The 18,313-nt window shown below is 39.6% G+C and overlaps 1 protein-coding gene across 6 annotated transcripts in view; it reads left to right on the forward strand.

The window, feature by feature from the left end:
• LOC109006187 (probable serine/threonine protein kinase IREH1) overlaps positions 1 to 18,313 on the forward strand; it is a 37,781-nt gene that overhangs the window by 13,588 nt on the left and 5,880 nt on the right. For 5 of the 6 annotated variants that reach the window (XM_018985389.2, XM_018985391.2, XM_018985390.2 and 2 more), the window contains exons 5-15: positions 1,534 to 1,706; positions 1,929 to 2,175; positions 8,418 to 8,510; positions 8,584 to 8,724; positions 8,852 to 8,944; positions 10,958 to 11,162; positions 12,271 to 12,356; positions 13,063 to 13,151; positions 13,576 to 13,627; positions 13,725 to 13,781; positions 14,098 to 14,268. In XM_018985389.2, the coding sequence (XP_018840934.1) occupies positions 1,534 to 1,706; positions 1,929 to 2,175; positions 8,418 to 8,510; positions 8,584 to 8,724; positions 8,852 to 8,944; positions 10,958 to 11,162; positions 12,271 to 12,356; positions 13,063 to 13,151; positions 13,576 to 13,627; positions 13,725 to 13,781; positions 14,098 to 14,268 (1,407 nt within the window). Of the gene's footprint in view, positions 1 to 1,533; positions 1,707 to 1,928; positions 2,176 to 8,417; positions 8,511 to 8,583; positions 8,725 to 8,851; positions 8,945 to 10,957; positions 11,163 to 12,270; positions 12,357 to 13,062; positions 13,152 to 13,567; positions 13,628 to 13,724; positions 13,782 to 14,097; positions 14,269 to 18,313 lie in introns of those variants that run through there. The other variant, XM_018985392.2, reaches the window with a different exon arrangement.

Genomic DNA, 18,313 nt, shown 5'->3' on the forward strand with positions numbered 1-18,313 from the left:
TTATTCGTGGTGAGAATCTTGCCCAGCGATGCTGCCCACACAAAGAAAGAGGCTTTGGGAGGAGCGTTATGACGCCAAAGCCTTCTCCAGGGAAACTGTATCTCTGAAACTTGTGTGAGAACCTTATAGAAAGAGTGAACAGAAAACACCCATTTCCTTGCAGGACAGCACCATAACCCATCTTCTTGCTGGATGTTTGGACGAACAGAATATATAGGAGGCTATAAAAATCAACAAAACTCTCCATCTCCCAATCCTGTGCCGCTCGGTTGAAATTGATGTTCCAATGAATGTTCCTACTTGAGACTTCCATAACATTCGTCATTGTGGCCTCTTTGGAACTTGCAATCAAGAAAAGAGACGGAAACAAATCTTGTAGAACACTGTTACTACACCGAACATCCTTCCAGAATCTGATCTTGGAGCCTGTCCCTAATTGCAATCTAGTGTGACGATGGAAGACCTCCCATCCTCTTCTAATATGTTTCCATAGCTCCATTCCAGATGCTCCTCTAACTTCTCTAGTACATCACCTCTCCTCTAAAACACCATATTTGCTCTCGATCACAGTCTTCCATAAGGCCTCTGGTTCCTTAGTATATCGCCACAACTATTTGCCAAGTAAAGCCCGGTTAAACAACCTCAAATTTCTGACACCCAAACCGCCATTGGAGATAGGACGACATACCATCTCCCACTTAACTAAGTGGAATTTGAACTCATCTCCTAAGCTCCCCCACAGAAAATTTCTCGAGTCGACCCGCCACACTTACCAGTAAAGGGAATAATGATAAAAAGTAAGTGGATAGGTTAGAAAGTGTACTTTTGCATGCAATTTCCTTTCATTTTCAAGTTGTCTAGTCTTCTAAGCCGTTTTATGTCCTTGATAACCATGCACCCTGCATCACAGGCCATCACACCACTTGCAGGGGCATGACCCACCTCAATCCCTAACTGTTGAACATCGCTAGCCAGCTCATAATGAAGAAAAAAATGATCAATTCTTTCCCCATTCTCCTCGATCACCAATGTATTATTACATTGTACCTCTTTTACAAATTATCTACTGTTAAGATCTTCCCTAAAGCTACCTCCCAAGCGAAAAAAGCTACCCTTGGAGGGCTTTATTTCTCCAAAACACATTTCCAAGAAAATGATCTGCCAACTGGGGGATGAGTGCCTTGAAAAAAGACTAGATCTCAAAGACCTGTTGGATGGGACCCAACACATTTGATCATTGCTGCCCATTCTCCATCTAAAGGAATAAAACTTGATATGGTATGAAGAAAGCAGCTCCAACTCCCAATCAAGGGCAGGTTTAATAAAAGTAACATTCCAATGGAGCATATTATCAGAACTTTGCAAATGTGCTGAGTCAATCTATATTACCTCAAAAAATTTAACAAGACCACAAATTGATGTTGTGCCTGATGCAATTTAGAGTGCTTTCCTTTTAGTATTTGTTTGAATTTATATGCGGACAAGTTTCGCTTTTAATGTCATCAAGTTGATATTTTATGATGGGTGTTACAGATGAATGAACTTGGTGATATTGCACGGTGTGTTGCAAATACACCTTTGGATGAAGATCGCTCTATGCCATATCTATTATCTTGTCTTGAAGACTTGAGGCTTGTCATTGACCGCAGGAAGTTTGACGCGCTTACGGTGGAGACATTTGGGGCACGCATTGAAAAGCTGATTCGGTGAGAATTTAACTGCTGTATTTCTCGAATATTTCAAGTTAAAAACTAGGGAGCATTTTACTATGAATGGTTCCTGTACAAAGTGTGTTCAGCATTTCTTATGTTCAAGCATGCATTCCCATGACTTTTGATGCAAGTTTTTCAATGTGACTTTATATTGGATGTCATAACATGATTTAATCATAATTAATTAATTACATGTAATTAATTGTGATTTTCTAGGGAGAAGTATTTGCAGCTCTGTGAGATGGTGGATGATGAAAAGATTGATTTAACCAGTACAATAATTGATGAAGATGTTCCTTTGGAGGATGATGTGGTTCGTAGTTTGAGAACAAGCCCCATACATTCATCTAAGGACCGTACCTCTATAGACGACTTCGAGATTATAAAACCTATCAGTCGGGGAGCATTTGGACGGGTTTTCTTGGCTAAAAAGAGAACAACAGGCGACTTGTTTGCGATAAAGGTACCGCTTATGATGTTGCTTCTGTGTTTTCTTTTGGAGAAAGAACTTTTTATCCTCAATAAATCATGCTCACCAATGTGATCTGCATAGTTTATCATTGTTGCTTTATTAGTGTTATATCCGTGTACTTACTTTTATTACCATTCAAGGTTCTTTAAGCATAATATGATGTATTTGGATATGCTATATTATTGTTCTTTTAGACATTTTTTAATACAATATTATATGACAATTGGATAACTACGTTCTCGAGCTCAAGCTTATAATTTTGTCACATAAGTAGCCCCATTGAATTCCGATTTACTAATCATTAAACTTGTGTAGTTTCAACCCCTATTGCGAATAACTTCTGCTGTTGCTGAATCTAACCTGTGTAGTTTACACTCATATCCTGAGGCCCTATGGAAAATGGTGATTGAAAACAAATATGGTGGTTTATGGGGGGGATGGTGTACTAGAGCAGTTAGAGGGGCTTATGGAGTGGGCCTGTGGAAACACATAAGAAAAGGGTGGGGGGTTTTCAATCGACTTTAGACTTCAGGTGGGTGTAGGTACCAGAATTAGATTCTAGAGAGATGTATGGTGTGGTAATAGTGCCGTATAAGAGCTATTTCCTTCTCTTTTCCAGATTGTAAGTGAGAAAGATGTCACAGTGGCGGAAATTATGGGGGTCTCCGGAGGGAGGATTCTTTGGAATATTAACTTTAGTAGGGCGGCACAAGATTGGAAAATGAGTAGTTTTGTAGATTCTTATAGCCTAATATACTCCATACAACCGAACATGCAGCATGAAGATGGTATGTGGTGGATACCTACAAGGAAAGGCGTCTTTTCTGTTTGCTCCTTTTATAAAGCTCTCACACAAGAGTTTGACACTCAGTTTCTATGGAGAAGGCTCTGGAGGCACAAGGCACCCCCTAAATCCTCATTTTTTGTGTGGACAGCTTCACTAGGAAAGATTCTCACCACCGACAACCTGAGGAAAATGAGAGTAATCATTGCAGATTGGTATTGCTTGTGTAAAAGAAGGGGTGAGTCGGTGGATCATTTTCTTTTACATTGTGAGATAGCAAAGGAACTCTGGAACAAGGTGTTTAGTAGATTGGATCTAGCGTGGGTTATGCCGGAGTCCGTGATGACAGTGATGGTGTGTTGGACAAATATCAGAGGCACAGTAGATCAATGCAGTTTGGAAGATGATCCCTATATGCATCATGTGGTGCTTGTGGCAGGAACGAAACAAGTAGACGTTCGAGGACAAGGAGAGATCGGTGGAGGAGCTAAAAGTTTTATTTTTTAGAACTCTTTGTACTTGGGCTATTGCTGTGGACTTTAATGGCTTGGACTTACATAATTTCCTTGCTTCTAATGCGCCTACTTAGTTAGGGCATTAGAGTTTTGTAATTGGCATTTTGCCCATTCTTTTATTAATAAAATCTGTTTACTTATCAAAAAAGAGTTTACGAGGGGAGGGCTGAAAATGATTTGTTTCATTGCTTTTACAAGGTGTTAGTATTTTTCTGTTCTTTTACCGGCTCTGGAATCAGAGCAGAGCCCACTGACACTTTCATGGAGCTTTTCGATTGGTTGGCATAGGGAGTAAGCCGTCTGGGCCAAAAATACCATATGTTTTGGTCAATAATCTGTCGTATGTGGAGTTGCTAATGGGGGTAAAGGCGGACTCAGATTCTGGCAACCAACATGTCACAGGTTAATTCGGGCAAAATTTGCTGTAGAATTTTTTAAAGAAATAATATTGGGAGCAGCCTCCTGTTTTGGGACATCCGGATCACACCTTAGGTGTCTCCAAGTAAAATGACCAAAAACCCCCACAACAAAACCCAAAATCCATCTTGCTCCTCTACCCCGTGTCGCCCGTCCCTGTCCCTGTCCCCTTCCCCACCCCTCGCCCATCCTCTCCCCCCACCCCCACCCCCACCACCCGCCTGCTTCGGCATCCTCTCTCTCACCCGATGTCGGTATCCTCTCCTCTCCCCTACCCGCCACCTGCAACCCGCATTGCATCCTCTCCCCCACTCGTACCCCCCATAGGCCAAATGAGAGGCATGGCTGAGCATGGAGGGCTAAGGGAGGTGTGGTGGAGTTGGTGGTGGCTGAGGGAGGTTCGAGGTGGCAGCTGGAGCTGTGGGTGGCGGCGTACGGCTTGGTAAGGGGCAGACCCTGTATGGGTGAAACCCATTTTGGGAAAGACAGGGAGAGGGTTGCCGTGCTTGACGGGGCTAGGGGGGAGGTCAAGGGGCTCGGTGGTGTTTGACGGTGGGGCTGGAGGCTGACGGCTGACGGCGGCGGCAGTAGTAGCAGCAAACCGTGTAGGAGAACCCATTTCGGGTTTCGCATGGGGGCGCTATGCGTGGGGGCTTCCGTGGAGGTTTGAAGGTGGATGGAGGTTGCCGGCGCGAGAGGGAGCCGATGGTGGTGGGCAGTGGCATTGCAGTTGGCGCACGGCGGGGCTGGGTGAGGTAGTGAACTGAGAGAGGGAATCATGTGGGGGAGAGGAAATCGGGTGGGGAGGGGAAAATGGATGCCACGTAAGGTGTGTGAAGAGTGCAATGCTACAGGGGCTGATGTATAGTACTATTCTTTTTTAAAATATAGTTGGTGTAAGGTGTGTGAAGAGTGCAATGCTACAGGGGCTGATGTATAGTACTACTCTTTTTTAAAATATAGTTGGTGGAGGTGTGCAAGAGAAGATCATAAATACACCCTTCTAGCTGGACCAAGCTTAAAAAAACCACTTGCCGGGAGAGTGGTTTGCTGTAGATGGCGTGCCATTCTTTTTTTTTTTTTTCAGAATGGAGATTTCTTATAGTACCATTCGTACATGGAGATGCTTGCTGAAAAAATAATGAGGTGGAGGAGTTAATAGAAATGTTGGATTCAAGCTTAGCAGCTTCTGGGCCTCAGTGAGGTCATAATGCATGGGCCAAGCCTAAGCCTAATCAACATGGGCAGGTGGGTTTATTATAGATGCGAAGAAGAACAATGGTGGTTTGCGGGCTTTAGTTTTTGGGTCAACACATAAGAAGAGGATGGGATCTTTTCCCTAGACATACTTAGTTTGAGATGGGAGATGGGTCTTGAATCAAATTTTGGTGGATGGTGTGGCAATAGAACCCTCAAGGAAGCCCATCCAGGAAATGCGAGGTCACAGGAAGCCTCAATTGCAGATCTCGTAGAACTATCCAGTGCCTTTCCTCATTGGAATGTCACTTTCTTCAGAGCCACATAAGATTGAGAATCCTATCCACTCTACCAGATCGAGGGTGGGAGAGGCTGATGAACTTGTCTAGAGTCCTTTGAAGAAAGGGAAGTTCACGGTTCTTTCATTCTATAAATCTACTACTTTGAACAATGCTAATCCATTTCCATTGCAGAGCATTTCGAAAACTAAGGCACCCCCAAAAGCAGCCTTGTATAGACAGCTTCCTTAGGGAAGGTCCTCGCCATAGATAATTGAAGGAAATGTTGGATTATCATAACGAATTGGTGTTGCACGTGCAAAATGAGTGGGAAGACGGTTGATTATTTACTTCTTCATTGTGAGGTGACCCCGACTCTATGAATGACTTCTTTGCTAGATTGAGATTAGCTTGGGTGATTTCGAAGGGTGCGGTTGATTTCATAGCAAATTATCAGTTGTAATTCGAAAATTGCATCAATATGGAGGATGATTTCCATTTAGCTTTGGTGGTTTCTTTGTAGGGAGAGGCATGATAGAAGTTTTGAAGATTGAAAAAGGTCAACGACTGATCTTAGAGATTTCTTTTTTAATACTTTATTCCATTTGTTGGTTGTTATAGATTTCAATGGGCTGAATTTCCACAAATTCCTTGCATCTCTAGACAATCATGCTCTGGTGTTGCTCTTTTATATGTTCTGTGTACTTGGGCTATTCTTATTATCATCAATAAAACTCTTGTTTACCGATAAAAAAGGAAGTTTTTAGGTCAACTTCTGTCAAGGATTGACTAAAGCCCAATCAAACGAGTCGGCCTCTTCTAAGGCGTGTTCCAATTATCCAAGGTCCAACTGTTTCTTTACAAGGAAAGTTGCCCAGCAGACCTATCTCATTCAAGGACCAGGCCAGTCCAAAACCCATTCTTAAGTGGCTGGAAAAATTATGGGTTGGGGCTTCATCTCTTTTAGTAGCTCAAGTTGCAAGAAAGGGCATGGGTACAATGAGATCGTCATGGCATAGCCATTTCTCAGTCATTCACGGCCCCAATGAACATTCGGAGTTCCACTGCAGAGTTATGATCTCAGGGCCTTTAGAAATAGCACCTTCTCATGTCGTGTGGCTAGTTTTTCAGATAACACTTCTTGAGGATCATTGAAAGGTTCTTATTAGTGATTCTGGCCCAAAAATGGCCGATAAGGTAGGGGTTAGGGCTGTGTAAGCAATCCTAGAGGTTCAAAAACAGACTTCTCTTTGCGGAGCATATGTTGCATGGTGTTGTGCAGGAGTTTGTGGGGATTTCAGCACCTAGATTGGGTGTAATTCAGATTCGAGGGGAACTTCTGGGGGATTTTGCTTATATAGTATAGAAGTATGGTGGAAAAAATTGATATTTGTGCGGGGGAGTTTATTGTGAATTGCTCTCTCATAAGCCTTTACCATCATTTTGAATGGGCCTTTTTGGTTGTTATGGTCCTAATTTGGATTATGCTAGAAACTATTATGGATGTTGGTGGAACTTGTCCTGGTGAATTGGAGGAGATCTTAATGTAACTCACTTTCCTAGCTCTAGATAGTGTAAGGTACTTTTTTGTCCAGCTTTGGCAGATGTATCTGAAATTTATCGTTGAACGGAACCTCATTGATCCTCCACTGGTTAGTGGAAATTTCACATGGTCAAACAACCGAGATACCCTTCATGGTCCAGGATTACTAGATTCCTCTTCTACCCCGAGTGGGAGGACAGTTTCCTGAAGTAACCCTGAAGGCTATGTTCAGATCATTTTTCAAGTCTTCTTGACTGTGGAAATGTCCTTGAAGGTAAAAGGTACTTCAAGTTTGAAACCATGTAGCAAAAAAAGATGAAACTATGGTGGATTCTTAAAGCTTTCACGGCTCACTGAGTTTCAAACTCAGAGCTTTGAAAGCTTATTCAAGAATTTGAGGAGGTGCTTGACAGTGTAGAAAGACCAACTCCTAAATTAGGTGATAGGTCTTGATAATTCAGAAGAAGTGTGAGCTTTATGTAAGAAAGGCTACTACCATTAATGACTTGGGAAGGATCACCCTTTCTGAGGAGGTGAATTGGAGACAAAATCAAAGGCACTGTAGTTAAGAGTTGGAGATAAATGCATTAAGTTTTCCACCTTGTGGCCAATTCTAACTTCCAATAACTCTCAAATTAGTGACCACATTGCGTAAAGAGTTTGTATATTGAACAGTTCAGATAGTGGCCTAGATTGGATGGCCCTTTTTTGTAGTCTCTTGATGAGGATGAGGTGAATTGGTTGGAGAGAAAATATTGAAGAAACTGAGGTTCATGAGGTGGTAAGAGCCCTCAAATGGTGATATGGCCCTAGGGCTTGATGGTTTCTCGCTTGCCTTTTTTCAAACTTGTAGAGAGGTAGTGAAAGAAGATATTAAGAATGTGTTTAAGGATTTCCATGTTAAAGGCAAATGTTAAAAGTGCAACCTTTGCTAGTTTTATCGGAGGCTGTTGATGTTAAGGATTTTCGATCAATCGGTCTTGTCAGCCAGTCTACAAAATCATTTCCAAACTACATGCCATATGATGATGGTGTTGGAGAAAATTATTTCCAAGTCTAGAAACCTTTTATTAGAGGAAGGAAAATCTTGGATTCAGTTCTCATTGCTAATGAATGTCTTGATCCAAGATCTCGCTCCGGAGAGCCAAATGAGTCTGTGTGAGTTGGACATAGAAAAACAAATGATTATGTCAATGAGGAATTCTTGCTGTATATGATGAAAAAACATATGATCGCCTAATGAATCCCATTTTCCTTCGTTTCTAAGGCTTCTTATGAGTCATTTTTTTATTGTTTTAATCGCATTAGAGAAGAGTATCTTTTATTTGCTTTTGGAAGGTTTTATGGCGATATTTTCCTTCACCTTGTCATTTTATTTATTTTTATATAACCATGGAAGCCATCCTTATCACATTATCATTCTATGTTTGTGAGTTGTCATTGAGCTGTGAAGGATCTTAGGTTATAATTACATCTGATATATGTACAATTTGCAACAGGTTCTTAAAAAGGCAGACATGATCCGTAAGAATGCTGTTGAAAGTATATTAGCAGAACGTGATATTTTAATTTCAGTTCGCAATCCTTTTGTGGTAAGCAAGTCTAGCTAGCTTGGCATTTCACATTTGGTTGAAAATTTTAAATCTGTTGTAACATCAATTTCAGGTTCGCTTCTTCTATTCTTTTACATGTCGTGAAAACTTATATCTTGTAATGGAGTATCTGAATGGAGGAGATTTATATTCCTTGTTGAGAAATTTGGGCTGCTTAGACGAGAATGTTGCTCGTGTATACATGGCCGAAGTTGTAAGTATATGTTTTTTTTTTAAATGTGATTGTTTCTTATGTTATGGTGCAATTATGATATCTGTGGACTGTTTTTTCTATCTTTTGTTTTTCTTTGGGGGTGGGGTGGGCATGAGGGGTTGTGCAGGTTCTTGCTTTGGAATATTTACATTCTCTGCATGTGGTCCATCGTGATTTGAAGCCTGATAATCTTTTAATTGCACATGATGGCCATATTAAGGTGACTATATCTGGTCTTTTCTTTGATCTTCTATTTTAGGCAGATTGTTGAAGTTGCACTTTTTTTTTTTTTAATAATGTTTATAGCTTATTTATTCCATTATGACTGGCTGGTATAAGCAGATGCATGATGAATTTGTTGGTTCCCCTTATAGTATGGGCCAAATATTGATCACTAGAAAATATGTAAATGATGCAAAAATAATTTATTATCATTTGTTATAATACATATATATATATATATATATATATATGTTTTTTGCTTCATACATATAAAAAAATATTTTTTTTGCTTCCTTTCAGCTACAATAAAATGAAAACAAAAGGAAAAAAGATAAAAGAAAAAACAGCTGACACATGTTTAATTGGTCATGGTTGACTCATTTAGTATGCCTGGTGAATTTTATTATAATGTTTTACCATTTAATGATTAATTGGGAGTGAGCAAGGTATCTTGACCCCATTAACTCTTACCAAGTGAAACAATTGTGGTCACAGTTCTATATGGGCAGTCCCCGACATGATGTTGTCAATATTGATTTTCTTATGTATCAACACATGCGTTGCATATCATGTGTGAAACACCAGTGTAACGGTTATAGAAGTACATGAAGCAACATGAGGAAAATGAAAGAGGAAAACACCAGCATATCATAATGTAGATTTTAGGGTTCTGTAGTGAATAAGAATAGGAAAAGTGAAAAATGGTCTGTAAATGAAAACTCTCACACTCTCCCCCTTACTATTGTGATATACACAATTCAGGTTACATTTGACACTTATACGCTCATGGATTAACTTAACACAATTATACCTTCCAACGCTTCCTCTTGACCTGGAGCATATATATCGTATTAAGCCAGCTTGAAACAAATAAACTTGAGTTGATTAGGGCATGAGGTTTGGAAAAGTAACACCACATTGTGTGCAATGTGTCATCTTTAATAGTTTAGGGGGTAAATTGCAAACGCGAATCAGCTAGATGGTGGAAAGTGTATTTCCCCTATATATATATATATATATTTAGGCTACAATTGACAATTATACCCTCATGGGGTATATTAGATGTAATTATATCCTCTCAAACATGTATCCAAATTATTTTGGGCACTAGAAGGTTTTATTGCCTATGTTTCAGGAGTAGCTAACCATTTGCCTAGCCTTCCTTCCTCACCTTATTAATTAAGGTGACATATATATATATATACATACATACATACATACATATAACTTTAATTTGAAGTTGTTCGATTTAGTAGTAGGTTCATTTGCATAATATTTCGAATGAGAAGAAATTTATAAAGCTTTGCTGACCAGTCTAACTGTTCCATGGTTGCGCTGTTTGGTTTTCGACCATTGGCAGGAGGTAAATTTTTATTGAAGTGTTGTGCAAAATGACTTTCCCATTTGTATGGCTTCCGCTAAATATTACCTTATGCTACTTCACATTTTGTTTCCGTTAGTATATGCGTGTGCACCTGCGCACTTCTAGATGAAGAAAGATATATACGTGCCTACATATATACTTATATGTATCTGATAAATTTGTGGCTCTTTTGCTCAGTTATCAGGGTCTAACAACATTTTCTTGATATATGTTTCATGCATAATTTTTTTTTGAAATTGCAAAAGTTTCAGATAATAGAATTTCTTTTCATGCATCATGAAGTACGGTGGTGGAGGGATGATTACTTTATAGTCCCCGTCTCTGGAGTTCCTGTATATAGAGGCAATTCTGGAGAATCAAAATTTGGGCGCCACTGCACTTGAAAGCCTGAGACCTTAGACTTGTACAAATTTTACCCGAGAATATAAAATTTAGTTTTGAGAAAGAAATTTCCCCCTCGCTTGGCTGGTTTTAAGTAGACGTTTTATCAATCATATAATTGGCTGACGCAACCTTGAAACTCCTTGTTTAGACCTTTTTTTAATGGTTCTGCTTTATGTTTCTATCAAAGATATATCTAAAAAAAAAAAAAAACTTAAGAAAGGTTCCTGTGTGCCATCTGTGCAGTTAACAGACTTTGGGCTTTCTAAAGTTGGTCTCATAAATAGCACTGATGACTTGTCTGCTCCAGCAGTTAGTGGGACATCCCTACTAGTGGAAGATGAACCTAAGTTATCTGTATCCGAGCATCAGCAAGAAAGGCGGAAAAAACGTTCTGCTGTGGGCACGCCAGATTATTTGGCACCCGAGATACTTTTGGGAACAGGACATGGTACGTATAGCCTTTTCATAGTTTAAGGTGGTATGATTATCTTGTGTGTGCTTTCTTATTTCAACTTTAGGTTTAAATACGTACCCTTTTCATAGTTTAAGGTGGTATGATTATCTTGTGTGTGCTTTCTTATTTCAACTTTAGGTTTAACTTTGATCCTCTTGAAGGAAATGAAGCTGAAGCAAGATGGATTTTTAATGCTGAGCTACAGAGTTTTCAAACTCTCAATACTGATTAAATGTCCAATACCATGTGTTAATAAAAGCATGCTTAAGTGCAAAGCACCAAGGCCGAATTACTGCACAAATGAAAAGCAAAGCTCATTTACCAAAGCGCGCTTTTATGTGATTCAAGCTCACACAAAAGCATGCTTTTGTAATTTTTTTCAGAAAAAATTACAAAAATCAGTTAAAGACAGAAAATGATGTAATCAAATATCTAGATGATATTGAAGATTATTTACGTATCATGGCGCCACAAGCTGTCATAAGTGATGTATATGCTTTGTGCCCGATACAGTTGTCCAAATTGGCTTTCTAGGATGGATTGATATTTGATTGCTTACATTAGCATAGAAGCAATAGCCACAATTCTTGAACTTTTTTGGTCATGACCTTGCTGGTATGTTTTGATTGCACCATGTAGTTCAATTTATTTATTGCTCATTCATCATAGATGTGAATATTTTGTAAAGCACAAGAGATTATAGAAATGCTATGTTCAATTTTATTTAATTAGTTTATTACTTGATTTTTATGTTGCATAATACTCTAATAAATTGAGTTAATAGGCTAAATATATTACCATTTTTCTTTTTAATGCTTTTTGTTGTATTTTATAGATTTTTGGTTGTTATACATCATTTTAAAAAATGCGTGCTTTTTACTTTAGACAGGTGTGTCACTTGTGCTTTGCACTTCAGCTCTTAAGTGACAATCTACTATCATGCTTCTCTCTTTCTTTCTCTCCCCAAACACCCACAAATATAATCTACTTGGCTGATTTGACCTTTCTTCTTGGAATGAGCAGTTATTAAAGGCCTACCCTTAGAAATAGCAGTTATTAAACTGTACGATTAATGGTCTATCATTGGACCTTTTTCCCGCAGGTGCAACTGCAGATTGGTGGTCTGTAGGTGTCATATTATTTGAATTGATTGTTGGCATTCCACCATTCAATGCAGAACATCCTCAGGTTAACATGTTCCTTATCCTGCTCACCACTGCTGTTGATAATAACATTTGCTCTGCCTCGAATTATTATTATTTGTTTAAATTGTTTGTAAAAATTAAATTGGGTGATATTTTTGTCACAGTAGTGTCTAGGATGCATAGGCTAGCCTTTGTGGCAAGATTTGTTTATGATGTTAATTTATAAGTTTAAAACATAAGAATGATTAGTTGTATTTTTCAACTTCAGTTTTTGGGAGTTGACCAAAATGCTTTTAATATCGAATTTGTCAATTGATACAACGATAAAAAAATAAAAAAATAAAATAAAAAATTGTGAGTTGATATGATGAAAATGAATTAAATCACAAGCTACTACTATGCAAGTGTTAGGCTGCTGCTTGTAGAATTTGGTGTGTCAAAGATTGGCTCAATCAAATCGCTTAGCAGTTATGGTGTGATAAGTTGGTTTTTATTTGCAAGACCTGGTTTTCCTCCTCAAAAGTAGATGATAACAACAATACATTTTTGAGCATGGAATTGATGATACCATCAAGTCACATAGGCATATACCGATCAAATTTTGTTTTTTTTCATGTTTCAGGGAGACTCATGACATGACTTACAACTTTTTAAAATCATCAAATTACTTATTTGTGTTTATGTTGATATGCTGTTAAGTGTATTTGATTGAGTTATTACTCTGGCCTTTTCTGAAATTTTTCTTTCAGACCATATTTGATAATATTCTCAATCGGAATATACCTTGGCCCCGGGTACCAGATGAAATGAGTCCTGAAGCACAAGATCTAATTGATCGGTAAGAGCAGCATCTGATTGTCATTATATTTGATTTTTATCTGAGGATCTAGTAGTTTTTTAAGTTAGTATGACTATGCTACAAGTAATTGGACTAGATGGTATTACATTATTCTTTTTCTGTCATATTATCTTACGAACTAGGATTTGGTTTACATCATAATATAATATATGAATCCAGTAACAATTTTTTTTCTCTCTCCACAAACATCCATGAATGCACAATGTTTACACATGGTGATTTTGTGTTATGGATACAAAGCTGTGAATTGTACATACGACACTGTTAAGGAATATGCGAAGTTCTTCATATAGGGGTGATATTTCTGGACTTGGTACTGAAGTGACCAGGGTAGATGGTAGTTCTTTTGAATTGATGATGTTTATTTAGTAAGTTTTTAGATGCTGATACACTAGGTTTCCAGATTACTTACTGAGGACCCTCATCAGAGACTTGGAGACAGAGGAGCATCGGAGGTGATCTTGTTAATACCTGTCCTTTCAATCTTTTTCATTTTCTTATAATATGTTAGATATTGAACTAATAAATGTAGAAGTGGAATTTACAATCCAGGTGAAGCAACATGTCTTCTTCAAAAATATCAACTGGGACACGCTTGCCAGGCAGAAGGTGTGATTGCCTGATCCTTTTTTTTTTTTTCTTTTGATATAGATGAAGTATTTCTAGATGTTTTTTAGACGAATACCCACCCGTGGGTAGCCCAAGTGGTAAGGCGAAGTTGTGTGCATGTGCCACATGTCATAGGTTCGATTCCCCTTGGGATCAAACTGCGATTTTAGTGGAAGGTCATGGCGGTGGGTTGTTGTGCTAGTCTCCTCTGGGGTTTAGGTTCCATGGATGAGTCCTCAGGGCTTTGCCGTGGGATGGTTCCCCCGTAATAATGTTTTTAGATGAACTGCATGATTAAATCTCGTTTCTTTTACAGGCTGCTTTTGTTCCCTCTTCAGAGAGTGCACTAGATACCAGTTACTTCACAAGTCGCTACACTTGGAATCCTTCGGATGACCATGGTTATCCAGCCAGTGAAGAGGATTCCAGTGATGCTGACAGCTTAAGTGGCAGCAGTAGTTGCTTGAGCCATCGCCAGGATGAAGTGGTATTGTTTTTCTGGTACCCCTTTGAAATTGACAAAATTATGCTCAGATTCTCTGTTTTTTTTTTTACAAGTAAGATAAATTTTATTGATGTGAATGAAATAGGAATGTATCATTTGCACAGGAAGTATACAGAAGAACACCTAAATACATTCTAAGAGCGATGAACTAAAGACAGAAATCATGAATATCATCCCCGTTTAATACATTAGTGGAAAACCAAAGTAATAATGTAGAAAAAAAATTCTTCAGCTCCACCATTGTGCGTTCCTTGTGTTCAAAATAGTGTGCATTCCTTTCCGTCCAAATGCATCAAATGATACACAATGGAATCATCCTCCAAGCTGCTGCCACTTGATGACTACCCTGCAATTTTCTCCAACGACCCATCAAATCCACCACCCTCATAGGCATTACCCAAGCAACACCAACCCTTCGAAAGATCTCATCCCACAACACCCTTGTTACATCACAATGTAGTAAGAGATGATCCACCGATTCTCCATTCTTTTTAGACATGTAGCATCAATCCAACACTACACATCCTCTCTTCCTCAAGTTGTCTATGGTCAAGATCTTCCCAAGAGCGGCATTCCATACAAAAAAAGCAACTTTAGAGGGCACCCAAGACCTCCAAATGTTCTTCCAAGGGATGTGATCCTGTGTAATCAAAAGGTTATAATATGCCTTAATTGTACATTTCTTGTGATCCTAAACCCTCCACTTCAAGCTATCATGTTGTGCCATAGTAGTCCCCGAGGAATGTAATAGGCTGAAAAAATCTGAAACCATAGATAATTCTCAGTCATGAATATCCCTATTAAACAATATATTCCACTGTTGCGAACCATGAGCAAATAACCTCACATTCGCCACTGAAGCCTCCCTAGTAGTTGCAATACGATATAAAGCCGGAAAAACCCTTTCCAATGCATGATCTCCACACCACGCGTCTCGCCAAAAACTGATTCAGTTGCCCTCACCAGCTACAAAGCGAATATGATTTTCAAAACATGTCCACCCCTTATAAACTTCCATAACCCCACTCCATACCTCCTCTCACTTCGTTGGAACACCAACCACCCCAAGCAACACCATATCTAGCGTCTATAGTTTCCTTCCACAAAGATCCCCCTTCCAAATGATTTCTCCAAAGCCATTTCCCCAAAAACGCTTTATTAAAGGTTCTCAAGTTACAAACACCCAACCCCCCATTCACAACTGAGGCACATACTATCTTCCAATTAACTAAATGGAATTTCTTCTCCTCCCCTATGCCTCCCCATAAAAAATCCCTAAAAGGTTTCTCAATCCTATTCACCATCCCTGCAGGCATAGGAAAAAGAGATAAGAAATAGGTATGGAGGTTAGTGAGGATGCTCTTGATAAGGGTGAGACGACCCCCTTTTGATAAATACCCCATTTTCCATCAAGCCAACATTTTCTCTATCTTCTCCACCACCCTATCCCATATTGCTCTACTCTTGAAAGTTGCACCTAACGGAAGACCCAAATATTTCATTGGGAAAGAGGACACCCTGCAATCCAAAAGACTTGCTAAACTGCGGATATTAGGTACCACACCCACCGGAACCATCTCAGACTTGCCGAGATTCACCTTGAGCCCTGACACTGCTTCAAAACAAAGTAACAATGCACGTAAAGTTTGGACCTGGCTATTATCCGCTTGACAAAATACCAGAGTATCATATGCAAAAAGAAGATGTGAGATGATAAAAGGGCCACCAGAGCCATTTCCCACCTGAAAACCAGATAAGAAACCCTCATCAACAGTAGCCTGTACCATTCTACTCAACGCCTCCATAAAAATAACAAATAGAAGAGGAGATAACGGATCACCTTGTCGGAAACCCTACGAGCTATCAAAAAAACCAGTAGGAGTGCCGTTAACTAGAACTGAGAATCGAGTAGTTGAAACACAATAACGCATCCAAGAAACTCACCTATCCCCAAAGCCACACTTCTTAAGCAAGTACAAAAGGAATTCCCAATTCACGTGATCATAAGCCTTCTCCATGTCAAATTTGCTAAGAATATTTGGACTTCCCTTTCGCAATCTAGCATCTAAACTCTCATTTGCTATAAGCACCGAATCGAGAATATGTCTCCCACGAATAAAAGCATTCTAAGGCTTGGAAATAATATTTCCAACACTGGACTAAGCCGGTTAGCAAGAACCTTCGAAATAATCTTGTAAACACTACTAATCAAACTTATTGGACGAAAGTCCTCAATAATCGTAACCCTGTGCTTCCTGGGAATGAGAGCAATGAAAGTCGTGTTAAGTGATTTTTCAAACTTTTGAAAAGCATGAAATTCACTGAACACCAGCAAGACATCACCTTTCACCACAACATCCCAACAAGTTTGGAAGGAACCCATTGAGAAACTATCCGGACCCCGCGCTTTATCCTTAGCCATACCAGAGATGACCTTGAAAATCTCTTCTTCCTCAAAAGGTCTCTCCAAGACACTCACATTTTGCGGCTCAATTGCCTCAAAAGACAAGGCATCAAGCTTCGGCCTCCAAGTTGCCAATTCGGTGAGAAGAGTCTCATAATAATGTGCAATATGATTTTCTATTTCGGGGGGAGAAGATAGCACCTGAGTACCTGAAAGAAGCGACTCAATAGTATTGTTACGTCGATGTGAATTAGCCACTTTGTGAAAGAATTTCATACACCTATTACCCTCTTTTAGCCAAAGTGCCCTGGATTTTTGGCGCCATGATGTCTCAATAGTTCCTTACCCTTTAACTCCTGCAATTCCTCCAACAATGTAGACTTTTGATTGTCAGTGTGACCAAAAACTTCCAAGATCTACTTCTTCAGATCTTGTTTTAGAGCCTTCAGCTTACCTGCAAGAATGAAACTTGGAGTGCCACTAAACTGGTATGATGCCCACCAAGTATGCACCAACTCTACAAACCCATTTGCTATTAGCCATATGTTCTCATGAAGTACCGGCAACTCTTATGAATACCCCCACAATCTAGGAGAATGGGAAAATGATCTGAACTGACTCGAGCTAACCTTTTCTGATACTTCTGGATAATGGGCTTCCCATGCAGGCGAGACAATAAATCTATCCAATTTCGATCAAGCTCGGCTGTTAGACCATGTTTACTCACCCCCCACCAAGGGAAGGTCCATAAGGTCCAAATCAAAGATGAACTCAGAGAAGTCCGCCATGGCCATAGTATGCTGATGATGCACCGAGCGGTCACTAGAAAAGCGAGTAGTGTTGAAATTACCCCCCATACATCACGACACATCCCATAAAGAGTAGATACCTGCCAAATCCTCCCACAACCTTCGCCTATCTTTGTCCATGTTAGGACCATAGGACCCTGCAAATGTCCATTCCCAGCCATCGCTCACATTTTTGAAAAGTGTCGAAACCGAGAACTCACGAACACACTCCTCATTCGCCTCAACCGCTCTTTTATCCCACACTAATAACACTCCACCAGAGGCTCCCTGAGAGGCCAAATAGGACTAACCCACAAACGAGCATCCCCAAATACTACGCACAATTCTTCTACCAATAAAACGCAACTTTGTTTCTTGAAGACAAACCACATCATCCTTCCACAACCTCAATAAAGATTTGATATGAAGACGTTTATTGCTATCATTGAGTCCCCATACGTTCCATGATACAATCTTAAGCTTCATTAAAACTTAGCTTGCCCCTCCCTTTCGATCGATCCCTTTCGCTACTCCCTTCCTTAACATCATAATTGATGGAACAAGTTAAACATTTAAGTTCCCTGTCCAGTTTTGTGGCTGATTTCAAACGGCTAGCTTCAATAGCCACTACAAGAGCTATAAATTGTTCTTCGTAACCTCCAAAAGAAACCCCAAAGATATCTTGTAACTCCTCTACCTTCTTAAAAACTCAATTCAATGAGCAACTCCCATGATTGGAACTGGGACTTAGTGTACACAGAGGGGAAAGAGCCCCCTCCTCACCGACACTATCATTGGGAAACAGAACCAACTCTGAGCCACCCACAAAGTTTGG

The sequence above is a fragment of the Juglans regia genome, chromosome 6 (genome assembly GCF_001411555.2).
Source record: "Juglans regia cultivar Chandler chromosome 6, Walnut 2.0, whole genome shotgun sequence".
Taxonomy (NCBI): Eukaryota; Viridiplantae; Streptophyta; class Magnoliopsida; order Fagales; family Juglandaceae; genus Juglans; species Juglans regia.